Here is a 27,584-nt window from a genome sequence, read left to right as displayed (position 1 = left end):
ATAGCTGTTAACTGAACTACGTTTACATGACAAAAAATATTTCTTTACAATGTAAAAAAAAAAACATTTTTTTATAAAAAGAAAATCCTAAAAAAATACATTTACCACCAAACTTTAAAAAAAAAAAAAAAGTGTTTTTTATTTTCTTTCTAGTGAGTTCATCTCTCAAAGTCTTGTTTCTGAGAACAGAACACATAAAGGGGTTATGGTGAATTAGAAGAACTCAGAACAATCGTTCCGAATCAGAAGTCACGTGCTTCGTCCGTGACTTTGCCTCCAAAACCCCGTTCTTTTCCGATTTCTTCAATACCTAGGGTTTCTTCAACTCCATGGCTTCCCCTACTCGTTTCGACGATGTAAGTGCTGTTAAACGTTAACACTTCTCTTCATTGTTTTCTATGATTCTCTTTGACCTTATGTTTGATTGTTTTGATTGTAGGATTTCGATTTCGGAGGTGAAATTGGTGGAAGGCATTCAGGTTTTTGATCTTGATACTCAAATTGTGTTTTGTTGAATTCGTTGGGTGATTTGTTAATTCTGTTTGATTAATACAGGTAATAAGAGACCATCGCCGGATTACGACGACGAAGATTATGATAACGATCCTTTTGCACCGAAGAAGGTAATTGATTGATTACTCGAATCTGTTATGTGATGCTTGTATTTTAGATTATGATAATGAAGGTTATGGTATTCTATCTTTCATTGACTGTGTTGGGGACTTGGAGTAGTAATAGTTTATGAGTTAAGTATTCAGATATAGGAAAATGAAGCAACTTGAAAGATGTTACTTTGTTCTAGCATTAGTGCAATTTAAACATTTTTGGATGGGGAGGGTGATGGTTGAGCTAGAAGCCTAGAAGGAGTTGTGAAGTGTAAACCATCAATCAAGTGGGGGTGTTTGAAATGGAGGAGAGCCTCAAATATTTTATGTGATACAAAAGTACCACTGAGGTTGGAGGGGAAATTTTATCGTACAACTTTAAGACTGACAATGTTGTATGCTGCTGAGTGTTGGGAGGTAAAGAACCAATACGAGAATAAAATAAGCGTAGCAGAGATGAGGATGTTGCGTTGGATTCGTGATAGGATAAGACAAGATATGATAACATAGAGTTGGGGTAGCACCTATCGTATAAAAGATGGTGGAAACTCAACTTAGGTGTTTTGAACATATAGAGAGAAGACCTGTTGATTTTGTAGTAAGGAGAGTAGATCAGACAGTGGGTAGTTAAATCACTAGAGGCATAGGAAGACCTAGAAAAACTATAAAAGAAACTAATAAGACAAATCTAGAAATTAATGCTTTGTATTCAGATACGATATATGATAGAGCATTATGGCGTCGTTTGATCCATTTGGCCTACCCCACTTAGGGGGATAAGGCTTGGTTGTTGTTGATAGGGTGATGGTTGAGCTTTAGTGTCTTGCATGCCCTGTCTCTGTGGCTCATAAAGTTCAAGTACATTAATGATTAGTTATGCTGGTTTGCTTGGGGGTGTTTATTTGTTGATGTATTGGTGACCAATGAAAGTTGGCTTTGCCGAAGTGGATGCTTTGTTTATAATAAGCGTACCAATAATATACTTAGCATAGTCAAAACATCAAAACAAGAATTTACTAATGTTTATAATAAGCTTACCAATAATATACTTAGCTTAGTCAAAACATTAAAATAAGAATTTATCAAGGGAGTACATCTACTTGAGCTTTTGAGAGCTCCCATAGGTCCTATTGTAGGTTATATTTCCATTGTAATTAACTTTGTTTATAATAAGCTTACCAATAATATACTTAGCTTAGTCAAAACATTAAAATAAGAATTTATTAAGGGAGTACATCTACTCGAGCTTATGAGAGCTCCCATAGGTCCTATCTATTGTAGGTTAGATTTCCATTGTAACTAACTGAACTTCCGTTCCCTTTGTAACATAAAATGCAATGTACGCATTGCAATTGTTTAGCAATTCAATTTTCAGTTACAGTTTCTCTTAGATTCTTTACCACCATTTGTGATGTAGGCCAAATCTAAAGTTGAAGAAACTGCCTCTGGTGTAACAACAGGAATGATCTTGTCACTTCGTGAGAGGTATTTCTCAGCATAACTACTGTGAATCATATTGTGCTGTGCCTAGATTAGATTACTATATTTAGATGTAATTTTACTTTGTAAACATGTTTTTTGCAGCCTCCAGAGCTGTAAGGATCGGCTTGCTACATGCCAAGTACGTTTTCCTCGTAATAATTCACATTGTTTTCTCCTTTATGTTGGCCTGTATCTTTTTCATTTTTTTTTTCTTTTCAATTCAATAATCTTTTTTTACATACAATAATTTGAACTTTCGTTACTGAAGGAAATGTTCTTTGGTTATAAATAACATGATTTAACGCTTAGACACTCATGATTGGTTCACAATGAAAAGGCTTCAACCTTCATGTATAGTTTTTGGATGGAAATGATATCATTCAGACAGAATGTTCTTGCATCCTTCCTTCATTCCTATTATTGACCCTAATCAGTTAGAGTTGAGGGTTGTTTTGTCTTGTTGCACACATGATTGTCGTCATATATATTACGTCTTTCTTTCTTAGAAGATTTGATCAAATAACTGTATTTCCAGAGTGAGCTTGAGGCTGCAAAGTCTGAGATTCATAGTTGGCATTCTTCAATTCAAAATGAGCCTGTTGTATGTGCTGGGGCTACTCCAGGTTTGTTTGCACTGAGTATTTTGCAAGAAGTATATACTTTATACCTGTTTTAACTGCTCACAATTTAGTTCATTCTACTACTATTTTCTGTATTTTAAATGTACACCTGAACAATTGTTTAATCTTTCCCATTGTTAGAGCCAAAAATGTTGATGAATTATCTTCAGGCCCTGAAATCATCCGAAGAGTCATTGAGAGAGCAGGTTTAGAATCATAGTTTCATTTTTTCATCAAAATAATACATTATCTATGGAATGGGTTCGTTGACTCTTTATAACTTCTCTACTGGTTGTCAGCTTGAAAAGGCAAAGAAAAAAGAATCGGCATTCATTAAAACATTTGCAAAACGGGAGCAAGAGATAGCGGAGTTGAAAGTAATATTCTTAACACAAGATTCTTGTTTTCTTGTTTTGTTTAGCAATTAGATTGACCGAGTGTATGTTTTTCCTTTTGGCATCTAGCTCCACCACCTAAGTATGTTCCCTTTGTTTGTCTTCAAAAAAGTATAGTATGAATGGAGTAGAAATAATTGTGAAGGACAGTCTTTCTTGGTCTCAAACTCTCATGTACATCTGACAACAAAGAACATCAAACTATTTTGTTTTGAGGTTTTACAATATTGTGCTTAATAATTCTCAACGAAGTGTCCTTTTCTTAATTGATAGCTGGCTTTTAATGACACCAAGACATAGAATGATCATGGAATCGTTTCAATATGGTTTTTGCTGCTAAAGCTCCAGATTTGATATATTTCTATTAGGTTTTTATATTGGGCCTAACTCATCATTTAAAAACCGATTTGTAAGGGGAGGGGTGCCATTCTTTCCAATGTGGGACTTGGTTCCAATACACCCCCTCACGGCTGACATTATTAGGCTTTGTACATGAATACTCTGGCGGGTGGCCGAATGGATAGACTCTGATACCATATTTGGTTTTTTTATTAGGCCTAACTCATCCTTACAAACCAACTTGTAAGGATACAAGTGCGACTCTTTATAAACTTTTTTCAGACCTAATCTCTTTTCAATGTGGGACTTGAGTTTTTCCAATAATTATTATTGTTGTTGTGCTTCTTCTTATTAGTATTATTTTTTAATTTTGATTATGGCTGTCTGAAACTTTCAGTCTGCTGTGCGGGATCTGAAAGTACAACTCAAGCCGCCATCAATGCAGGTATGCTTATAGCGTATGTTTAATTGTACCTATAGAAATGATTAATTTTTCAAATATCTTGTAACATCAAATATAAATAATGAGCAGTATATGTATCTATTACCAATGTCTGGTTACTGGTTATGCTACTTAAAAAAAGAAACACCCAGAAACAAAATTTAAGCATTTTTCATGCCTCCCTTGCCATACACTACACACAACTTGAAGTGGTACATGTTTCATGCATTACAAGGGCAAAAAACACCCATCTAACAAGTAAAAACAGAGTGGGGTCTTGTTTTGAAGTTCCTCATTGCCTCGAAATTATACTAGCTCACCAATAATGGTCTATCTAGTATCTACGCATTGTTTAATCCATGTGTTTGACTCCACTTAGTGGAGAAGTGCTTAGTTGTGTACCTTTTAACTTAACTTATATCGATAGCCGTGACAAAGGAGTAATGGCATTGAATTTGTTGTTGAAGTGGTTCTTCTGTGCTTACATCATTATTGTATGTTCTATTGTATAACTGTGGCATCTCTGTTAGCTGACTGACTGTATCGAGTTGGCTGTATCTTGTATTCCATTCTTGTTTTCTATTTTAGTAATTCTCCTCAGACAGAAATACCTTGATGTTCTTTGGGATGTATTTTTCAGGCAAGGAGGTTGTTACTAGATCCGGCTGTTCATGAAGAGTTCACACGTTTGAAGGTTTGTAATTTAATTTAATACTCACATTTATTGAATAAAGTTTGGTCTACCACTTTCTCCTTTTCAAGGACATACATAGAGATATTGGGGAAAAATTAGATGTCATAACTCTTGCTGCACTAGGAGAAGGTTGGTTCAAGTTGCCACTCATATTTTTTCACCTAGAAATAAATTGAACAGCTCGTTGACATCATGAGCAGTGTTGTTATAAAGCATCGGTACTCTATCACATGACAGCTGGGGGAATTTATTAAGAAATTTTTGTTCTTTGGAAGTCCCACAATGAGATGGAATAAGCCTAACACTATAGAAAAGCATAGCCAAGCATGTACTAGATGGAATAAGCCTAACACTATAGAAAAGCATAGCCAAGCATGTACTTTGGGTATGCGATGCAGACAGTGTTTGCAAAGTGATGCAAAGTTGATAACTTTTATGATGGAGGGTGGTTTTTGAATGTCTAATTAGGGGTTTCTGATGGCATATTAGAATAGAGAAGCACCTTTAAATTGCAGAAATGAATCCAGGGTGTTCTATGTATTGTGTTGTTTGCTTTTTCTTGTTGCTCAAGATAGTTGATTTCATGTTTCTTTAGTTTCATTTATACATTTCTGTTCTCATTTCAACATTTTCTCACACACGCGCACGCACACACAAACAAACACACACCACACAGACCCAAACACACCCACACACACACAAAATCACACCTTTTTAGTAGTTCTGACAAGAGTTCTCATCCTATCAGAATTTAGTGGAGGAGAAGGACAAAAAAATAAAGGATTTGCAAGATAACATTACGGCCATAACATTTACTTCCCAAAGCAAGATGGGGAAGATGCTGATGGCTAAATGTAGAACCCTGCAAGAAGAAAACGAGGAGATTGGAAATCAAGCTTCTGAAGGAAAGGTGCTACCATTGCATTGCTTTATACCCTTAATTGTCATGTTTTCCCTTTCCATTCATGTGTTGTACTTGTAGCAGGATTAAATTTTACACTTGCATGTGTTCACACACCAATAAATTAGAAGCTTAATGCGCCCAATATATTTTTCGGTATTCATGGCTGCTAAATTAATGTTTGTATTGTCCTTTCCCATTTCTTTTGGTGTGCAGATACATGAACTGACGATGAAACTTGCATTGCAGAAGTCTCAGAATACACAACTCAGAAGTCAATTTGAAGGTTTTTTAGCTGAATGAAATTAATTTTATTATGTTCTAGCTTTTTCAATCCTTTTACACTTTCCAGCAACTAAGTAACTGCTGTCACCTTTCATATGAGACTGATATGTGCACTTGTATTTGCAGTCATGTTAATTTTCATATCAAACATTGCGTAAAATAATGTTATTTTGTGACTTTAAAACTTTTCATTTGAATCATAATAAAGTGCTAGAAATATTGTTGTAATTTACGATCTTAACATGCTAGTTGTTTGTTAGGAGTAGTTGCCTCATGTTCTCTCGCCTATAAAATTGCAGACTTTTGGGGCTGCAATGTGATATATATATATATATATATATATATATATATATATATATATATATATATATATATATATATATTTTTTTTTTTTTTTTTTTTTTTACTTAAGAGACATGAAAGTTGTCTATATGTTGATCTATCTAATATCTATAATTATATGGCCAGCCACATACTTGCAATTTATGTAAATGTTAATCCTTAACATTGACTACAGGGTTGCAGAAGCATATGGAAGGACTGACAAATGATGTGGAGAGATCAAATGAAACGGTTTTCACTTCTCCCCCTTTCTATTTATATATTATATGATATGAAAGTTGAAATGCATGTTCAGTTCTAAAACGCTTAATTGGATTTGGTTTATGAATTAATTTGAGAAGAAAAGGGAAAAGTATTGTTGGAAGACTCTTCTACATAATATGCAAGGTTGAAGGAACTCAACTGTTGCATTTGGAAAACTGCTTACATTGCATCAATTAATGTTTTGATGTGAATTGAATAAATAAGTAGACGAAACAAAACTTTTATTTTTCTTGACTAAAAAATTTGACCTGTATTAAGTTTTAAAAAACTAATAACATCATTTCCTCTTAGATAGATAAATTATTTGAATCTCAAAGTTAAGAGAATGACATTTTTATTTTCATTAATGCAAAAAGATGAAATATTGGAATATCTTATGTCTTCTAATTTGTTATGTCATTTTATTCTTTTAAATTTTTAATAGGACTGTAGAACTTAACGTGTTGATTGAAATTATGGAATTTAACCGCCCCCCGCACAAGTAAAAACTGCCTTAAAACCTTACAAGAAAATTAATAACATGTTTGGGATCTTAAATTTTAAATTAATTGTAATGTATTTTAAGAATGATATGATATCATTATGTACCTAAAGTTATATAGAATTTGCTTTTATTTTGGACCATCAAAATTTAAAAATTTGTTGATTGTATTTAAGGTTGGAGGGAGTATAAACATGTAATATCCCATCCCAATAGAATGTTTGTGTGCTTTGTAACAGTGGTTTACCATGCATGTTTGTGTTCTAAAGATCTGACACCAAACACCATTTTGAAATTAATAACTAACCAACTATATTGTGAAAACCCTACTTATGGATTTTTCTGCAGGTTCTTATGTTGCAAGAGAAGCTAGACGAGAAAGGTCAGGAGATTCAAAGACTGAAACATGAACTCCAGCAAAAGAACTTAGCGGAGGATGGAAGGTCTGATGCACCACATAGTAAGAGTGACAGTGATAAGACGGTGGCTGAGGAGGATAAGACGGAGACTGAGGAGGATAAGGAGGATAAGGCGGTGACTGAGGAGGATAAGGAGGATAAGGCGGTGACTGAGGAGGATAAGGCGGTGACTGAGGAGGATAAGACAGTGACTGAGGAGGCTGCGAATTAATTTCGGATTAATTTTTTTGTAGGAAACATTTTTTTTAATTAATTTTCTACCGGTGGTTGTATATTATATTGATCTTGATTGATTCAATTTGATAGACCTCTTTTTTCTAAGCAAACAAGCATTGTGATAGAAATAATTTTGATCTTGCTGTAAATGGAATATAATCCTCATTGGAGATGGTGCTACTTTGTAACATTTTGTTGGTTCCAAGCGAGATAGGAAACAAGTTTAATAATTAAAATCAACATGTTGACACTATAAATAGCTCAACCTGTTAAATGAAATTATCCCCTTAAACTATGACACTGCTCGATTCTCCATAGAATTGATTTTGATTAAATAAATTAATTTCAGCAGGTAAATTGATTCATATTTATTTTTGGTCTAGTATAATGGTTAGAAGTTTACCCGAGAATTTGGGGTTTGAATTCTTTTTTTTTTTTTTGAGGGATTGGGGTTTGAATTCTAATCCCTGCAATTAATGGTGTTCAAATCTAAATCGATCAAGAAAAACCTAAAATTGTACAAAATTAAATATTATTGGATGTGTTTGGACGTAGTTTTGTGAAAGCTGCTTGGATTTTATCGGGTTTTGGATTGATTATTCAAAACTGAATCAAACCAAACTGTGTACATATGTTTTAATACATATTTCCATTTTGTTTTATTTTTATAAATTTGACTCTATTATTAGGCTATTATTTTTTTTCTTTTTAATTATTTCAATACTACAGTTACTATTTCATATGTTTGAAAGATAATCAATCACTGTTCTTATTATGTACTATTAATTTTTAATAAATCACATGTTATATTATGTGTCAGACCTAATATTTTACTATATTTTTATAATATTATTATTAATAAAAGTATTACAATTTGTAATTTGGATATCCTAAAATATTAAAACACATTGAATTAGATCGGATCGGTTTTTAAAATTAATCATCTAAAGCCAAACCTAATTGCATATAATGTTATCTTTAGATCGGACGAATTTTTGTCTCAAAATCGATTCAAACTGCACCGCGAACACCTCTTGTAACGTTCCTACCAATGAGTTATGCTTAGGAGACAAATTGATTCCTTTTTAGATACATTAATGTATTTTTTTTAATATAATACGTCAATGTATTAATTCACATTCTTTGCATAGTTAGTGTTTTTACTTTTTAGATGTGTAATTTTAAAAAAAATAATAATAATGTTGTATATTAGATATATTTTCTAGTCACTAAAACTAAATTTCATTTCCGAGATAATAGTTTAAATTTATGTCAGTGATATATATCTATATGAGATAGGATCAAATGACACCAAGGTGTCAAAGTTAATTTGACATCAAATCATTACCGTTAATTTCATTTAATCTAAAGGCTCACATCTATTCACTTCATGAATCACATGATAATTTTAATATCCTAAATAATGACAGAGAAATTTTGTACAACTTGAATAAAGGGCAGAGTCAATACAAATAGAGACCAAGCTAGTTTCAAAAAAAGCAATAATGCTCCCTCCGGTCCTATTTATAAGAAACATTTGACTTTTTTGATTCATTGCATAAATGATGTATTTTGTCTATATTTTATACAAGATGCATCAATTACTTAATGAATCTAAAAAGTTATACTCCCTCCGGTCCTATTTACAAGAGAAAGTTGACTTTTTGGATACATTGAATAATGTATGTATCTAATCAAGAACATAAACCAAATACATAAATTATTTAATGTATTTAAAAAGTAAATTGTCTCTTGTAAATAGGACCGGAGGGAGTATGATATGATTTATTATATATATAATTTGATTTATTATCATCATTTTTTATTTATTATACTCTTATATTAAAATGAAATAGAAAAGAAAAAATTAACCAAAATGTTTATATGTTGATGTTAAATAATACTGTAGTCATTATATTACAAAACACATGCATATAGGTCATGTTAAGATTATTAAGGATGACATTATTTGTCCTTCAGTGCCTCTCTCTTTCTCTGCAAATTAAACAAACCCTAAAACACATTATAGACCAATATCACGTAGAACTGATTTGTATTCAATTCCACCATAGAAACTACAAATTGTGTTGAGTGGAATCAAATTTTAGAAATAAGAATTGCTTCTTTCTAAAAGCACCCGAACACCAATAGCACAATCAAATGCGATTTAACTGGATTACCGTGTATTTAGGGGAGTGTGATGTACAACAATACATAGGATACATTACCACCGAGATCTAACGCAAGTGGCTGGTGTGTAGGGTGTGTGAGTGTTGCAAATTCAAAGGTATCAGATTCTAATCCTAATCATAATAAAAACACATGCTACATTGGTCTGGTGGTTGAAGGTAAGTTTTTGTGTGGCGCTGACACATAGTCAGCCTTGTTCATCGACGAGGCCACCCCAAGCCTGCACTGCCAATGTTTCCAACTGGCTGAATAGGTTCCACCAAGCCTTTTGTTGAACTGCCAAGTCCTTCTCCCTGCACAAGGGCGGGAACAGAAAATATCTGTGAAGTGCCATTAAAAAAAAAATAATTAAATTATAGAATGGTAATTGCCGATAAAAATTGTGAATTTTGCTCATCTAAAGTGAGTAAAATGTAAAATAAATAAAAAAAAAGTGTAAAGTAACATAACCAAAGTTTGTCATTATAAAAAATTCACATTGTTTTATGTTGGAAATTCCGCCTTTATTGCGATCTGCCCCTAGTCGCCTAATTGCGACATTTGAGTTGCCTCGTGTTGGCTTTTAGTCCCACATCAGTTAGATAGGACTCTCGATAAAAGTTTATAAAAGAGGAGGCACTCCCCACTTTACAAGCCAGTTTTGTAAGGATGAGTTAGCCTCCAAATTTCTACATTTTCTATTTGGATAAGCAGCGTAAATTAACTGCTGCTAATACTTTACATTATTGTATTATTGTACATGGTTTTTCTTTTTTGGTAGTGGGCAGAATTTGAACCCCGGACCTTGCATATTTTATGCATTGTCCCAACCAACTGAGCTAAGCTCACGAGGACTGTACATGGTTTAATAATAGTAAGAAATTGTTTTTTTTTTTTTTTGACAAATATAGTAAGAAAGTGTTAATGCGTATACATTGGTATAGTTCATATAGATATAGGGTATGTGTTATCTGAAATTTGAGGACCAGATCTTTTAATATTATCACACACCCCGCCCTGGTGATGATGACCTGATGCAATTCTGTTATATATAAGCTAATTGGCAATGTCAATGGTATAGTTTTTAAATAGGAAAGACTTAAACTATATAATAGTCCTAAGAATTTTAATTTTGAATTCAATAAAGAAAAATGAAATATTTTGCACCAGAGAACTCAGTCCATACCTCCTTCCAGCCCATGCCTTCTAGAAGATTTCTGGCATAACTACCTGGTCCAAATGACATCTTTAACGCCTCTTCTGTAGCTTCTTCTGGACAAGCATCAGGCAATGATGTTGTATCATCACCGACACCAAGATTCTTCTGCCCTGGACCAACACCAAAGCCACCATGCAAGATTCTTCTTTCAGCCGCGCGATCTCTATATTGACATTTTATCTGCTGGCATTGCAAAACAGTAAATGAGCTGAAAGCTAACAGATTCTGAAAATATCTTTTTGATGTACTGAATTACATGAAGGGTGATCATGGGAGAAGGGGAAAAAGTAGCAACTAGCAACTAACTGATAGATTTCAATTTCCAAGTACAAACCTTGGATACAGAAAGCTGACTTGGCAACGTGGGTAAATCTTTCGCTGTAGGAATTTCAGTTGAAGTGGAAGGAGTACTTTGACTTGACTTAGAGACATGATTGCTATTTATATTAGATGATAACTGAGGAAAATCCCAATCTTTTGTTGGATCGGCAGAATCATAACTTGATAATGAAGCCACATATCTCGCACTTGGGTTTCGCAATCTATACACTTGTCCTGATAAAAGAGCATGACAATAAGCCGTGTTCATTCCAAGAAGTACTTCTAGCACTAATATTGAAAAATCCCAATACAGCTTTATTTTGAAACTCCATGTAAGCCACACTATCCCTATTGCTTATAAATTGTAACTTGTCCATGATTCTAAAATGAAATTTACGTATAATAACAAGGCTTAAAACAAAAAAATAAAAAATCAAATTATACATGGTTGCCTCTCATGTGACTTCATAATAGCTATATCCTGTTTTAGACGTGTACCAGTAAGCAAATACAAGAGTAAAATGCAAACCTGTTTTGACGCGTACCAGATTGAGATGTACTTCGCAGATAGGAGCAGATCTAAATTTCTTTTCAACAGAGGAGATAGATGGGTGCCGCTTTGCAGATTGTTTGACCAGTCTTCCAACCAACCTTGCCACCCTATCTTTTCCATCTTTTTTGGATGCTCTGACCATTTCCCAGTCCCACAAGTCCACAACTGGAAACTCTAAAACCAGATCTTTCCTTGATTCAATGACTTGACCATACTGAGCTCGCCATTTTTCTTCTTCGAACAAGATGCCTGTAATGGTATAAATCAAACATATGAACAAAATAGGCATGCAATCTCACTCATGGTGTGGAAACAGTGTTATAAAGTCCATGCAGAGACACAAAAGCATTTAGCAGGGGACTCGAGGCAAACTAGATTACTGAATAAACAAGGAAACAAGCCCTTCTTAGTTACTTGAACCTTCAAGGAAACAACCCATTTATTTTTGCAGTATACCCATAGTGCACATCATAATAATTTTTTGGCAAACTACTTCCAAGTACATAGAGATAGAATGAAATAGCACATGCCAGTTAGTAGTAGACACAAGCTTACAGATGATTCCTTAGACTTGCGAGCAAAGTGGAAATACCTTCATCTATGGAACTTCCATCAGCTAAGTGATTTTCATCCTCTGGATCTGGAATCCACTCACCTTCTTCTACTTGATAAGCATCGCTGTAAGCTACAATTTCATCTACAGTTTTTTCATTATCAGTCATGCCATTTTCATCTGCTGGGCCTGTGGTCCAGTCACCTCCCATTTCAGTATTTCTGTAAGCTATACATTGAGAAACACATTCATTTAAGAGCGATCTCAGTTATCACTTTTGTTAACAGAAAAGTTACATAAGTTAGGAACAAACCGTCAGCTTCTAATGAGAAGTTATATCCATCGGTTTCCACGGGGTCTGTCACTGTATCAGCTGCACTAACTGCTATGTTGTTGTAGCCAGATAAGTATAGATCAATAAGTGTGTCTTCTAACCTGTTGGTTAGCTTAATTTTAAGAATTTTTTGAACATATAATCATCAATAGAAAAAGGATGTGGAAGGAAGGAGGATACCATTCCGACGGCGGTGGAGGGTTTCCACAAGTTGGACTGTTCGTGGAGTTCATTGCATCTATTACAAAGACATCTACTTAGAAGGCTTAAGCTACTCATATTAATACTGCTGCTTGACTGAAACACCAAAATGTTGATGCTCAAAGCAAAGGAGAGAATCAAGTGTCCTCAAAGCATAGGAGTATTCAATAAAATACGGTAATAAAGTTTGAAGGTTAACATTATTACTTACCATCCCCTGCTTCCTCGGTCAAGGTTCCTATCTGTTGGTTAGTTTCAATTTCGTTTCCGAGGAAGGAAGAACAATCCTCCTCATTGTTAATGTCTTGTATTTGTTGAGTTCTTTCAGGTTTGGTTTCTTTGCACACATATATTTCTTCAACATCATCATCCTGAAACACAAGCAATAAAACTTCAATCACCAACTTGAAATTACTATTTTTGATAAGTTTATTTTAGAAAATAAGAGATGTAAATGACTTAGGGCCTGTTTGGATTGACTTATTTTTGAGCTTATGCAAAACAACTTACGTAAATATATAAGCTTTTATGTATTATTCATAAGCTTGTTAAGGTAGTTTATAAAAAAACAGCTAACGAAGATACAATTTAACATACGAATTAACATAAAAGCTTATTTATTTGCATAAGTTATTTTTCATAAGCTTGAAAATAAGCCAATCCAAACGACCCTTAGACCCTTTTTGGATAAGCAACTTAATTTTAAGCTTATAACATAAGCGCTTATGTATAAGCAATTTCTATAACAAAAGATAGAAAACATAAATTTCTCTAGTATAAGTTGAAAACAACATATGGACATGTCACAAGTTGTTTTCAAAAGTTCTCTCAAACAGTCTCACAAGTGCTTATGCCAGTGGATAGATAAGTTCAAATAAACCAATCCAAACAGATGCTTAGAAGGCCAAACCTACCTTATTGCAATCTAAAGGTACATAATTTCCATCCTCAAATTTGTAATAAACACCATCACTGGTGCTATAGTACCAGCCAGCATTAGGATCATGATAAAATCCACTACTGCACAAAGTTAATAAACAAATAACAAATAAGTTAATAACCACAAATGCATAAACCTATGCAACAAAACCAGAAATTTAGCACAAGCTTGTCATTATATTCATGATTCACATGTAATGAATATCATTGCAAATTAAATCAGAAAAATCATAGTTTCATGTAAAACATACAAGTTGAATAATTGAAATTCAAACGTTGTCAAAATGAAGGTGGAAAAGAACCTGGCGTGGAAGTAAAGTTGCGAGTTTTCGTCCCAAACAAAGGTAGAATCGTTATTTTCCGAAATTTGAGGTTCTGGGTCCATAGTTTAAGAGATTTTGTAGGTGAATTAAGTGTCGTCACAGTTCGATTTAAATTAAATTAACCGAAACAACATATCAGAACATCAAGTTGTGAAAACTCGATTCTATACTCCCTCCCTCCCTCCCTTTAACATGAACATATGAGTATTTTACTAATAATAAAAGTTACAGAAATAATAAATAAATTTGTCTGGACATATATAATTATTACCAGGGTTAATTTAATAGTTTTTTTTTTTTTATTTTTAAAATACTTAACTAGTAAATAAAATTTTGTTCCTTATAAATATAGTCAATTTTGTTTTTAGTTGTCGTAAAAAAGTGACATACTTTTGGTTCCTACAAAATCTCTCAGCACATAGTTTTAGATTTTTAGTTATGCTAAAATTAAAATTTGTTTAATTATGCTTAAAATTTAAATTTTTTAACGATTGTTTGCATGTTGTTTAAGACATTATAAAATGTTCCTCCGAAATAAGTTGACTCAAAATTTCATTAATTTATCTGTAAAAGAATTATTCAAAAATGTAAGCATAATTAAACAGAGACTCTTTCTAGTCTCACCCCATATAATTCTAGTTACACTCAAATTTACTTAAAATTTTACAGTAATACCGAAATTGTCTTCTCTATGTAAATTTCTAAAAATCAGTTTTTCATGATCATTTTGAACCGTCACCCCTTTCATCACAAAACACCATAGATGTGCAACCAAGATCAAAGATTGAATCAACATCTTTTTCATTGATCGGTACTCTATTCATAAAGGTTAGTGAATTTCATTATCGAATAGTTTCTATTTATTTCTTGTTCGTTGCATGTTTTCTTGTTTTGTTATGAGAGATGCCGACATGTAAGGTCGACTCAACCTCCACCTCCACCAGTCTCAACTCCACCTCTCCCAATTGGAACTACTCTCTGGGTTGTTTTGGCTGTAAGTTTGTTTGTGTTGGTTGTGACTGTAACATGTATATTGGTTAAAAAAGACTCTACAATGTGCAGCAAGTGAAAGATGTGTTACTAGTAGCGGAGAAAGAGTTCATTGATGAGAAGCATAAAGTTGTTGTGCATCTCAAAGAATGATGTGAAGAGTAACATAGGAAGACTAGAGTCCATTGATCAGATTAGATTTCATCACATAACTTCTAGTTGTGCATTACTAAAATGTAAAGTATAATCACATAAGCTTATTTTTGTGGGAATAAGTTTTATCACATAATAATTTGGGTATGGTTTTTTGCGTTCTCCTCTAAATAAGTTTCACGGGAGAAGTATAAACAATTTTTATTGATTATTGGTTATGAAGAAAATCGGAGGGAGTGTAAATTGAATACAATTTGTATTTAATTTTATCATAATAAGTAGAAAACAATTGAGAAAGGTATTATTTTTAAACAATATGATTAAATAGGGTAAAAAATTGTCTTTTTTTTTGCTTATAATTTTAAGACAAAGAAAATAATTGTTTTTATAATTTAGGATGGAAGGAGGATAAAGGGCTCGTTTGGATTAGCTTATTTTAGAACTTATACAAAACAACTTATGCAAATAAATAAGTTTTTATGTATTATTTATAAGTTTGTTAAGATATTTTATGAAAAAATAATTTACGAAGATACAATTTTCGTTAGTGAGAGCTTATAAATTAAAATAAAAACTAATTTATTTACATAAGTTATTTTTCATAAGCTCAATCCAAACGGGGCCAAAGTTATGAACTCATATGAAATCTTTTTAAAAAGAAATGAAACTATTAAAATATTAAGTAATACAAACGCGCACGCACACACACATTTATATATGGATTAATGGTAAAGGCTTCTCATATGACTTGTAAAAATTGTGTTCGATCTAAAGTGTCTCATTTTTACTTCAGCGTATATTTAATTATTAATAAGAAACTATTATAATAAGAAAATAATATAAAAGGAATATATCCTTAAAAAAATATATAAAAGAAACGTAAGTGCCTTAAGATATGAAAAACCAAAAGAAAAAGTATCAAAAGCAAGTCATTAAACTGAGTCACATGTCATTTATATGAGCTGAGAAAAACTTAGGCTATAAATGCAAAATCTTCAGAGTAGATGCAATAGAAATTTTTTAAAAGGTTCAAATAGAAATAAAATTGAGCAGCATGGTATAAATTTTGAAAATCCAGGATAAGATTAGATGTTTTTGCTTTTTCTTTGTTTTAGGATAACACTTATCCTCCAAATTTATATACTAATTATATTTCTCATTAATCAATTGAATTCTTCTTTTTCCGTAATTTAATTTTAAGCATTTTGTTTTGAAATCTTAAAATCATCTTTTGAAATGGGCAAATCCTCTGTATTAGGAACATTTTTTGTTGGATCTAAAGATGAACATATATCATAGAAACTCATGATTTGTTTTTCAGTTAATGAGAGCTCCTCCTCTGTGTCAACTAGCTCAGTGTAGTCTGGCAGCAAAGTGAATTTCATGTATGCTGACATCGATGGTTTTAGATCCACAATGATCTTGCAAAATTCCTTATACGGTAAGAATGCTAGGTTTTGATTCAATTTTCTGTGGTAGTAATTGTTCAATAGCACGACTTTATGCATCTACATCATAATCAGATAATTAAATACTTGTGGATCTTTAAATTTAATATCAAATAGAAACAATTCGAATAGTTTTTAATTAATCTTTGGATTAGCATACCTAAAAGAAACTGCAAGTAGAGGTCAAAGTCAGAAATTTTAAATTGGGTACCATGATTGAAGAATAATTTCAGTTTTGATGTCTATTAATTCTTAATATTTTTTATATCAAATCATATCTTTTTTAAAACAAATTCAAAAGTGAAATTTTTTATCAATTGGAATGCCACTATTGACCAATTCATAACCATCTTTGAGGGGATTAAAAAAGAGAGTTTTGCTTTTCTGACCCCCTTAGCTGCTCTTCATGATGAAAAAAAAAGAGGTTAAAGTGAATAATGAAAATAAGAAGTAAAAGCATATATATCTTTTATTTTTAATAATACAAACATTTATCAATAAAAAAAAATATAACCCATCACGAGAGAATCCAAATATAAAAGATACACACACGCACGCACATAAACATAACCTATCATGAGCAGTCGACCATCATGTAAATTAAAAAAAAGAGGTTAAAGTGAATAATGAAAAAAAAAAACTACCATTACCTAATAATCAAGCTGGCGGCGCGGGCTGCATCTCGATGGTTGGCTCAGGTGCCATCATTCCTGATTGCCACCACTGAATGAAGGTTGGATATATCACCCAATTGACAATGAGTGCAATGGACACCAATATAAAAAGTACGCCGAGAACAATCAGGAGAACCTGCGTCCACAGTGGCACTCGGTGGAGGCCACTGTAGTCATGGTGGTCTCTAAAATCTCCGTGGGGAGGACATTCGACCTTGGGCTCTTCATAATAGCAAGAAACATGCGACGAGGATTGAATCAATGTTCGAAATTGGTTTTACATTTCAAAGTTAAAAATATTACTAATTTGTTGTTTTTTCATTTTAGCATTTCAATTTTTTTTTTTCCCTTTCGTTTCTACCTCTAATCCCAACTTGATTATCTCTCTGCTCAGAGTTGGCACATAATATACTCTTTGTTGAGGCAATGACCTATGAATTTAATGTAGTCAACTTGGATGAGATGGTAAAGTTCTATATAGTTTAACCACAAGTTTTGAAATTGAATTCGTCTATGAAATTACAATTGTGTTAAATCATCAACTTGTTGAAAGCAATAAAAAAGGTAAGATATCACCCGATTTTCTATGATTCCAATAGGGATATTTTAGCAAGAAATTCCGTTTTTACTGCAAAAAGCTCCCTATGCAGCTTTGTATTTTACACACAAATTATAAGCTACTTTTGTACTCCCTCCGTCCCGTTTTATCTGAGCCAGTTTGGTTTTTCACACAGATTAAGAAAAATGTATAAATAAAGGGAAAGTGGAATATATTGTATTGGGAATGATGAAAGTTGTATTGAAAATTGTAATGACTCAGTTATTTTGGGACACTTTTTTTTAGAAAATGGGTCAGATATTCCGGGATGAAGGGAGTATTATTAAGAGCGTTTTAGAAAGAGCAATTGGCTTGAGAGAGTGACGTAGCCAAAAACTTAGGTCAGATGCTTAGACTTTTAACTTTATTAGAGATACCAAAGTTTCTCGCAGTTATTTTTTCTTTTAACTTTACCATTTTTTCTAATCAAAATAACTAAATACAATATATATCACATGACAGTTTTGTTTTTTGAGTAAATATATCACATGAAAGTTAAAATTTGAAAGATCAATACCAAAAATAATAAGAAATATTAAGTTAGAATTTGAAAGATGAATACCAAAGTTTCACCGAGAAATGAAACTATATGAAATATTAAGTAATACACGTACGCACGTGTGAACGCTCACGCGCGCACACATATATGGGTTAAATATATTTTTAGCCCTTATAAATACACAAACTTTTCGTTTTAGTCCTTCTAAAATTTTCCTTCAACTTTTAGTCCCAATCAAATTTTCAATCACTACTTTTAGTCCCTGTTTGAAGTTAATTTTTGTAATTTTTAATGAAATTGTGCAGAAATATGTAGAATATTGTAAAAATCTCTCCCAAAAAAACTTATTTTTTTAACTAAACATAAATTAAATATGAATTTTTAACCATAAAAAATGTGAAAATTCATATTTGATTCATGTTTTGTTAAAAAATTCTAATTTTTTGAAAGAGATTATTATAATATATAAAATAAGATGAAAAACTTTTGGGGACAAAAAGTTGAAGAAAAATCTTAAAGGGACTAAAACGAAAAGTTGACATATTTATAGGGACCAAAAACATATTTAACCTTATATATATTAGGTTTAATGGTAAATGCTTCTCAAATGACTTATAAAAATTGTGTTCGATCGTGTATATTTACATCTTAATCTTAAGAAATTTCTCCTCTTCATGTCTAAGGCATCATCATGGAGCAGATTTAAATAAGCGGTGATGATTTGTTTAAAATATCATCTGATGCATTGATGGATCAAAATATTCATCATGGAGTATTGAATACTGAAAGTAGAAAAGAAGAGTAACTGAGGCAAAATTGATTAGATGAAAAGAGAAGTTTTTGTGGTAGGAACAAATGAGAAGCAAAGGGTAACAACAGCTGTAAATAACGTGAAAGGAAATCCAATAACCTTTTAGAGAAATAATGAAGGGCAAAACAGTCAACAAATGTTATGCGAAGGAAATTGATTTTGCCCATATCAAAAAGCTACTGCCCTATGAGTAATTATGTTGGGACAACATCGGATTCCTCGGTTATTTATTTTAAAGGCGAAATTCTAGTTGTTAGACAAATTAACAATAAATAAATACTTGTTTCACATGAACATGAGTTTAAACACATCAACTATTGCGGACTTAAACATGTCAAATGCGAGGCAAGAGTAGCGAGACAAATGCCTAGTGTCTTCCATCACAAAAACCAAACAAAGTCTAAAGTTTGTAAATTGTCATTTCTTCTCTCAATTTTACCTTTGTTTTCTAGATTGAAAAAAAAGTTAAATACTATTAATTAAACATATATATATTTTACTTAATTTCGTATATAAGCGAGCTAAATCGATACTTTTAACAAACACTACACATTTAATCTGTTATAAGCTTTCTTCTTAATTTTAACAAGTGTCCTAAGAACCTTTGTTAGCATTTAGCTATAAATAATACACATCGACAGGTTGGTAAATGGTGATGAGACTTTGCCCGTTGCATTTTTGTGACTTCATTTAAGCACGCAGATCGCAACTCGCAAGCGCATGAAACATCTAGAAAAGCAATGAAATAACAGTGTTATTTTACGTATTTATAAAATAAAACTCCAGAGCAACCGTTGACCCACCAAGAAAAAGAAAAAGAACAATTTGCGGACCCCAATTGAACCTAGTCCACACAATTTTCCTAGCGGTTGACGGTTATACTTATACTCTTATTCCAGAAACGTCCTTTGCTTTTCATGCAACTTGTTCTTGCATTACTTTTTGATAATTTACTTTCACAATTTTTTAAAATATGACTGTTTTGGTTTTAAAAATTAGTCATGTTATTTGTTTTAAATGACCGTGGTTCATAATCCGATAATGAAAATGATTAATATCGATAAAATGGTAATTAAGAAAATTCTCTTCTAAACTCAATTCGTAAGTTAAGGCACCAAAGTAGTATATTTTTTATTAATACAAAACTAAATGATTAGTTAAAAACTAAATCTATACTTATACCTACACCTATAGTATGTAAAGTAACACAACCTTCTAGCAATAACTATGTAGGCTTTCTTTTTTCTCTATATAAACCCACACTCTGGCCACCAATTTTCAACCATAGAGCCAAGTTAGCCATCAAAGTTAAGCTCGTTTTTGGCTACCTTAGAGTATTCCTACAAGCTCAATCTCTCATCAATCACCATGGCACCACCAAGCATAACCAAAACAGCTACACCCATAGATGTAATAGGCCTCGTCGATATAACTAACCCACCCTTATCCATCACCTTAAACGACTCATGTTTTCTTGCAAATGGCCACCCTTTTCTCACTCAAGTCCCACCCAACATAACAACCACCACCCCTTCCCTTTTTCTCCATAATTCCAAATCCAACAAAAACACCAACTACAATACCACGTTGCAACATGGTTGCTTCGTTGGTTTCAACACCACCGAACCCAAAAGCCACCACGTGGTTCCACTTGGCAAACTCAAAGGAATCCGGTTCATGAGCATTTTCCGGTTTAAGGTTTGGTGGACAACTCATTGGACCGGAGACAACGGACATGAGTTAGAACATGAAACACAAATGTTAATCCTTGACCAAAATAAATCCCTTGGACGCCCCTATGTTTTACTTCTCCCAATCATCGAAAACTCCTTCAGAACCTCTCTCCAACCAGGTGTCCATGATTACGTGGACATCTGTGCTGAGAGCGGTTCAACACATGTCCTTGAGTCCCACTTCAAATCATGTCTTTACATCCACGTCAGCAATGACCCCTACCGTTTGGTAAAAGAAGCAACGAAAGTAATCCGGGCCCACTTAGGAACATTCAAGTTACTTCAAGAAAAAACACCACCAAATATCATCGACAAATTCGGCTGGTGTACATGGGATGCATTTTATTTAAAAGTGCATCCCAAAGGTGTATGGGAAGGTGTTAAGGGTCTTACTGAGGGTGGGTGTCCTCCAGGTCTAGTCTTAATAGATGATGGTTGGCAATCCATCTGTCATGATGATGATCCAATTACGGACCAAGAAGGTATGAACCGAACCTCAGCTGGGGAACAAATGCCATGTAGGCTAATAAAATATGAAGAAAATTATAAATTTAGAGAATATAAAAGTGCTAAAAATGAATGTAACAAGGGTATGGGTGGTTTTATTAGGGACTTGAAGGAAGAGTTTAAGAGTGTTGAGAATGTATATGTTTGGCATGCACTTTGTGGGTATTGGGGTGGGGTTAGACCTAAAGTGAAGGGCATGCCCGAAGCTAAGGTTGTTACTCCGAAGCTTTCTCCGGGGCTGAAAATGACCATGGAGGATTTAGCGGTGGATAAGATTGTTAATAATGCCGTGGGACTAGTGCCACCAAATTTAGCCCAAGAAATGTTTGAAGGGCTTCACTCTCATTTGGAAGCGGCGGGAATTGACGGTGTTAAGGTTGACGTTATTCATGTAAGTCTTCAAAAATTCTCTCTTGTCTTGTTACATTTTGTTTGTTTTGTTTTGTTTGTCAATTATGATTATTATTTTTTTAAATTGATTCGGTAGTATATGACATTTATTTTTGTGGTCCTAACTGATCTTATACCGAGTAGGTTTATTTCTGTTTGTTTGTACAAAATATACCCACTCTTTCATATTTGACAAGGCAAATACGAAGACGATTACTTCTTATTAGCGGTGGTTCACTTCATGGTCATTTGATTTGAGTAGTAGTCTTTGTCATAAATAAGATATATATATATATATTTTTTTAAACGTCATGCTCAACATTTTATACCTAAAAAATACAAAACATGCTTAACAACATTTTCTTGGCATTCACGTGAATCATGTGTTAGTCTAATTGATAAAGGACTACGAACACTATACATGCACCAACTATTGCGGTATTTCAGGGTTGAAACTTGAAAGCCACTTCTCTCGAGTAGAAATGGTTCTCTCTCCCTTGACACTTGTACCCTTCCTAAGATTACACATGGTAAGTATACGTGGACCATGCCAAGTTGGTATCCGAGTTTTTTAGTCAATAGAATTTGGCAATGTTAAGTACAAAGATGCATTTTAGAAGTTGACAAATATTAAGCTACATACAAAAATCAAATAATCAAATGACACATTGAAAAATAGCATAGTACTAACTAAGCTCATGCATAACTAACCCGAGCATGTTTGTTGACACGGTACAATAGTGATTCTCGCGTCCGTAAGCCACTCTACGATGATTTTCACTAATTGAAAGTAGAGAGGTTCTGGTGAACTGCAAGACCTAACTCCTTTAAACTTTTGTTGGAATACTGAAATATATATAAAAAATAAAATAAAGAGATGTGTGAATGTACGTCAAGGAGACAAATTGTACACTTAGGTCACAGTACAAATTGTATATATAAAAAACACACAAAGTACATATTTAGATTGAGAGATCACAATGAGACACTATGATCTTAGCAAACGCTATACACTTTAGAGTTTCACAAAATCATGATGTCAATGTGATTTTGTCGAACTTAAAGTCGATCCAAATATGCTAATTTTTAATCAAATCAAGAAACAAGCACAACATAACAAGGTTTGAAACAGAGGAGTTATATATAATTGTTTAGATGATTTCAAAGCTCAACATAACATTTGGTTTATTTTCCTTTTGCAGTTGCTCGAGCTGCTATCAGAGGAATATGGTGGACGTGTTGAGCTTGCTAAAGCCTATTACAAAGCACTAACCTCTTCAGTAAAGAAACATTTCAAAGGCAATGGAGTGATTGCCAGCATGGAGCATTGCAACGACTTCTTTCTCCTCGGCACAGAAGCCATATCCCTCGGACGTGTAGGAGATGATTTTTGGTGTTCTGATCCATCTGGTGATCCAAATGGTACATATTGGCTCCAAGGTTGTCACATGGTACATTGTGCCTATAACAGTTTATGGATGGGAAATTTCATTCACCCGGATTGGGACATGTTTCAATCCACTCACCCTTGTGCTGAATTTCATGCTGCCTCTAGAGCCATCTCCGGTGGACCAATTTATGTTAGTGACTGTGTCGGTAATCACAATTTCAAGTTGCTTAAAACTCTTGTTTTGCCTGATGGCTCTATCTTACGTTGTCAACATTATGCACTCCCTACACGAGATTGCTTGTTTGAAGATCCTTTACATGATGGGAAAACAATGCTCAAAATTTGGAATCTCAACAAAGTGAGTCACAACAAAACCCTCTCTTTTAATTTTTAACAAATTTTAATTGATAGACCAATAAAAGTAGATAGACGAGCCCGTTATGAACATATACACGATATAGTAGTGTGTGCGTGTGTGTGTGTGTGTGTGTGTGTGTGTATATATATATATATATATATATATATATATATATATATAAGGTTGATCAAATTCTTTAGCAGTTTAATTTAAATTTAAGATGATTTTATTTATACCATGTTTTTGTTTTGTTCATCATTATAGTACACGGGTGTTTTGGGCCTATTCAATTGCCAAGGAGGTGGGTGGTGTCCTGAGACACGACGAAACAAGAGCGCGTCTGAATTTTCACACTTGGTTACATGTTATGCTGGTCCTGAAGATATTGAGTGGTGCAATGGGAAAAGCCCAATGTGCATCAAAGGTGTGGATGTGTTTGCTGTGTATTTCTTCAAGGAGAAGAAACTGAAGCTCATGAAGTGTTCTGATAAATTGGAAGTTTCACTCGAGCCATTTAGTTTTGAGCTAATGACAATGTCTCCAGTGAGAGTGTTTTCAAAAGGGTTGATTCAGTTTGCTCCAATTGGGTTAGTGAACATGCTTAACTCTGGTGGTGCTGTTCAGTCTCTGGAGTTTGATGATCATGCTAGTTTGGTTAAAATTGAGGTGAGGGGTTGTGGGGAAATGAGTGTGTTTGCGTCTGAGAAACCAGTTTGTTGCAAAATAGACGGGGTGGCTGTGAAATTTGATTATGTGGACAAAATGGTGAGGGCCCAAATTCCATGGCCTAGTTCTTCAACTTTGTCTTTGGTTGAGTTTTTATTTTGATCCCTCACAAGGTTAGTTTGGGATCCTATGTATGTCTCTCTATTTTAAGGTATAAATAAATGAAGCAATGTTCATCTATTATTTTTCTAATATGCTTTTACTCATCATTGTTGTATACCAATGGTTATTATTATTATTATTATAAAGATAGAGATAATAATAATAATAACAAAAAAAATTTGAATTATGAAATTTGAGACTTTTACTGTATTTTGTTATGTGGAATTTATTTTTATTATATGGTACCATATGAATTTCATTCAATAAAAAAGTAAACGTTATAGAGTGTTAGAAAGAGAGTGTTAATGTTCCCGTGAGCTTAGCTCAATTGGCAGGGACATTCATTGTTATATGTAGTGGTCGGGGTTCGAACACCCCACTTATCCACAATCAATAACACTCATCTTCTAATGAAGTTCTTCGATAGGCACAAATTCAAATCATTTAGGCACACACACCAATACACATTGACCAATGTTTTTAATAATAATAACAATAATCTAATGAAGTTCTTATATAGGCACAAATTCAAATCATTTAGGCACACACACCAATACACATTAACAAATGTTTTTAATAATAATAACAACAATAAATTGATTTTTTTCTCTTTTACATATTTTTTATTTGTATGTCTGCGTGTGCCTAAACCAATTAGATTTGTGGTTGTGACCACTGATAGATCTCTGGCAAGTGCACCAAATACTATCGAAGTAGTAAAAATATCGATCCCACGAGGACTGTTTTTAACTTCAATAATTCAATTTCGTTATATAATTAGGATGTGTAAAGTTTATTTTTAGTTTGCCACTAGGCAGAAGATTTGGTTTGATTTTATGAAATCAAATAAAAGAAATTAGATTTGATTAAGAAAATATGAGAGAAAGATGAGATCAGATCCGTCGAATCCTCTAAGTTCCTCTAATTGGTCTACTGCACCTATTTGTTATGAACCCTCTTCTAGTTTACGATGATTAACAAATTAGCCCTAATCAATCCCTTGAGTTAGGACCCTCTTCTTAAACTACAGCCCCTAATTCCTTAGGTGGTCTAATAATTCTTGAAGGTTTTACCGAACGTTAACCTATTATCACTAACAAACGATTATCTATTCCTAGACTAACCCTGTTTATTAGAACAATTCAATTAGGTCTAAGTTGAAAGCCATGGTCAGTGGTCATTCATTCTCACGAAATCAAGTTATATGTGATCAAGATATAAAAAGCATTAAGAACAATTGAATTGAATAAACTAGAATTGAATTCATAAACAAAATAGAGTTTCACAGCAACATGGTTACAAAGATTCATCTCGGATCTAATCTCTAAGAGATTTAGCTACTCATAATCGAGTTTACAAATAGCATAATCAATGAAATAATTAAAACATACATGAATTGGTAAAAGGTTGAAGAAATCGCCCTTCTAGCCGTCTCCGATGTCTCAAAATCGCACTTTTCTCTCCAAAATCGTAACCCTTGTTCTTCAGATTGAGTGCAGTATTTATAGAAGTCATGGGCCTGACCCATCAAAATCGCGCCGCGCCTTGTATAATGGCGTGCCGCGATTTCCTCTTTACAGGAAGTGTGTAATTTTGCTTCAAAAATCGCAGCACGGCTTGAAATTGGCGTGGCGCGATTTCCTTCGAACAGACTTCAAATTTTAAGCTTTTTGCACTCCAGAACAGTATAAATTGCATGAGAACTCTATCAAAATGTCACAATAAGTCCCTAATATTACGTAATGACAGGATGTCATCACAACCCCAAACTTAAACCATTCCTTGTCCTCAAGGAATTTGCTTGCTACAGTGACAAACGACAGTAAAATAACAGTTACCTGACAAAACGATAGTACCCAAAAGTTCATTCTCCTTCTAGCTAAAGATGAGCTAGTTTGACTTGTTCACATCCACCGGTTCACAACTCCACGCATCAAATTGAAACAGGGTTCTACCAGTCGACATGCAGGTCTACATATTACCATACGCTTGAAAAGTTTCTAAACATCAATCAAAGTCAATATCATTACACACTTTTGAGGTCTTTAGGGTTATAACGGGGCTTAGGTGAAGGTGGGATATATTTGGATAAGTAGGCTACACAAAATTTGAGTTAGGCATTCCTACGGAAGTTAAAGCACAAAATTCAATCCTTCATTCATTCACCTTGTGGAAATACAATCAATGCAAAGGTACTAGAGAATATTTTTAACATTTAGGGACAATCGAGTTTGAAGTTACTCGGATTTTCAATGTTTTGTCCCTTTTTCATCATTCAATTTCTCTTTTTTTTTTTTTTTGATGCACCATTTTTGTGTGTATTTTGCATGTCAATTTCATATTTTTGTTCTCTTATTCTCTAGTACCCCCACCCCAAACTTAGTTGGTTGCAAATTCCAATAGCAACCCCAAACTTAATCTTTAGCAACATTCTACAATGCCTTAACTCAGAAAATACATTAAGGGACAAGTCCTAAAAGTCTCTAGGCTTGTAATGTAGTTTGTCACCGAACAAAAAGTTCTAATCCTACCGGCTCACAATTGGTTAAGAAAGGATAAATTCAACAAATTAAAACAGGGTAGGCTTCAAAAAGGCTCACAGGACCAAGCACTTTTGCCTCAGTGTGTAATTGACAAAGACCAATCAATAATAGAGAAACAATGCAAGTTCTAGAAATGTAGTTGCATGGAAACTAATCTAAATATAAGTAAATTGAAAAACAAATTTGGCAATGAACCTTATGGCTGAGATTTCTGGGAGTATGTGACTACCTAGCAACGCCGTACTCTTCGCCTTTGAATCAAGTCACCCCTCCTTTAGAACTTTTGGAATATCGTTTCATCAAACAACTGTTACTAAACTGGAATAGGTCACATGAAACAAAGCAAATTCATTAATAATAAACAAGTGCAGGAGCAATTACAATAGGGAAATAAGTTCAATGGACTTCGACATAAAAAGAAAATAAAGAAAGTACATCAAAAGAAAAATGACTGAAAATAAAATACAAAGCAGAAAATGCTAATCCATCAGTAGATCAGCCCATGTTCACATCATCATCCGAGTGTCCAGCCCCCGGTGTCCTTAATCCTTCAAAGATGCCATCC

General features: G+C 33.4%; 3 protein-coding genes across 7 annotated transcripts; 2 read left to right on the top strand and 1 right to left on the bottom strand.

The window, feature by feature from the left end:
* Positions 1-167: 167 nt before the first annotated feature.
* On the top strand, positions 168-7,721 carry LOC146940328 (FKBP12-interacting protein of 37 kDa-like). Of its 2 annotated transcripts, XM_085754008.1 has the most exons (15): positions 168-356; positions 440-479; positions 556-623; positions 2,023-2,090; positions 2,190-2,226; positions 2,623-2,710; positions 2,849-2,913; positions 3,007-3,084; positions 3,839-3,886; positions 4,524-4,577; positions 5,326-5,487; positions 5,695-5,764; positions 6,281-6,336; positions 7,199-7,381; positions 7,412-7,721. In XM_085754008.1, exons 1-15 carry the CDS (start codon positions 330-332, stop codon positions 7,478-7,480), a joined length of 1,113 nt encoding a protein of 370 aa, XP_085610134.1. In that variant the 5' UTR covers positions 168-329; the 3' UTR covers positions 7,481-7,721. The 2 variants fall into 2 exon arrangements, with proteins under 2 accessions (XP_085610134.1, XP_085610133.1); XM_085754007.1 differs by having other exon boundaries at positions 7,199-7,721.
* A 1,800-nt stretch (positions 7,722-9,521) lies between these two features.
* LOC146940327 (D111/G-patch domain-containing protein) lies at positions 9,522-14,257 on the bottom strand. 4 transcript variants are annotated; one of them, XM_085754002.1, is made up of 10 exons: positions 14,077-14,257; positions 13,750-13,855; positions 13,047-13,206; positions 12,815-12,872; positions 12,614-12,735; positions 12,340-12,528; positions 11,724-11,996; positions 11,208-11,428; positions 10,841-11,056; positions 9,522-9,995 (listed from the first exon to the last, which is right to left on the bottom strand). In XM_085754002.1, exons 1-10 carry the CDS (start codon positions 14,157-14,159, stop codon positions 9,873-9,875), a joined length of 1,551 nt encoding a protein of 516 aa, XP_085610128.1. In that variant the 5' UTR covers positions 14,160-14,257; the 3' UTR covers positions 9,522-9,872. The 4 variants fall into 4 exon arrangements, with proteins under 4 accessions (XP_085610128.1, XP_085610131.1, XP_085610130.1 ...); XM_085754005.1 differs by having other exon boundaries at positions 9,522-9,968; XM_085754004.1 differs by having other exon boundaries at positions 10,841-11,053.
* A 6,163-nt stretch (positions 14,258-20,420) lies between these two features.
* Positions 20,421-24,545, top strand: LOC146940326 (galactinol--sucrose galactosyltransferase). Its single transcript, XM_085754001.1, has 3 exons — positions 20,421-21,901; positions 23,103-23,648; positions 23,913-24,545. The coding sequence occupies exons 1-3, from the start codon at positions 20,639-20,641 to the stop codon at positions 24,474-24,476; spliced, it is 2,373 nt and encodes a 790-aa protein (XP_085610127.1). The 5' UTR covers positions 20,421-20,638; the 3' UTR covers positions 24,477-24,545.
* The last annotated feature ends 3,039 nt before the right edge of the window (positions 24,546-27,584 follow it).

This window comes from Medicago sativa, chromosome 3 (genome assembly GCF_051527215.1).
Source record: "Medicago sativa cultivar Bolivia chromosome 3, Bolivia_mono, whole genome shotgun sequence".
NCBI classification, from domain to species: domain Eukaryota; kingdom Viridiplantae; phylum Streptophyta; class Magnoliopsida; order Fabales; family Fabaceae; genus Medicago; species Medicago sativa.
This window is presented reverse-complemented; position numbering and strand designations above follow the sequence as displayed.

Coding starts and splice junctions, on each gene's coding strand:
- LOC146940328 (XM_085754007.1), top strand. CDS start 330: ATGGCTTCCCCTACTCGTTTCGACGAT. Junction 3,085..3,838: donor AAGAGATAGCGGAGTTGAAA/GTAATATTCTTA, acceptor TGAAACTTTCAG/TCTGCTGTGCGGGATCTGAA. Junction 3,887..4,523: donor TCAAGCCGCCATCAATGCAG/GTATGCTTATAG, acceptor TGTATTTTTCAG/GCAAGGAGGTTGTTACTAGA.
- LOC146940327 (XM_085754002.1), bottom strand. CDS start 14,159: ATGGACCCAGAACCTCAAATTTCGGAAAATAACGATTCTACCTTTGTT. Junction 13,207..13,749: donor TACCTTTAGATTGCAATAAG/GTAGGTTTGGCC, acceptor CTTGTGTTTCAG/GATGATGATGTTGAAGAAAT. Junction 12,873..13,046: donor GACCGAGGAAGCAGGGGATG/GTAAGTAATAAT, acceptor TCTTTGTAATAG/ATGCAATGAACTCCACGAAC.
- LOC146940326 (XM_085754001.1), top strand. CDS start 20,639: ATGGCACCACCAAGCATAACCAAAACAGCTACACCCATAGATGTAATA. Junction 21,902..23,102: donor TTAAGGTTGACGTTATTCAT/GTAAGTCTTCAA, acceptor TTCCTTTTGCAG/TTGCTCGAGCTGCTATCAGA. Junction 23,649..23,912: donor AAATTTGGAATCTCAACAAA/GTGAGTCACAAC, acceptor TCATCATTATAG/TACACGGGTGTTTTGGGCCT.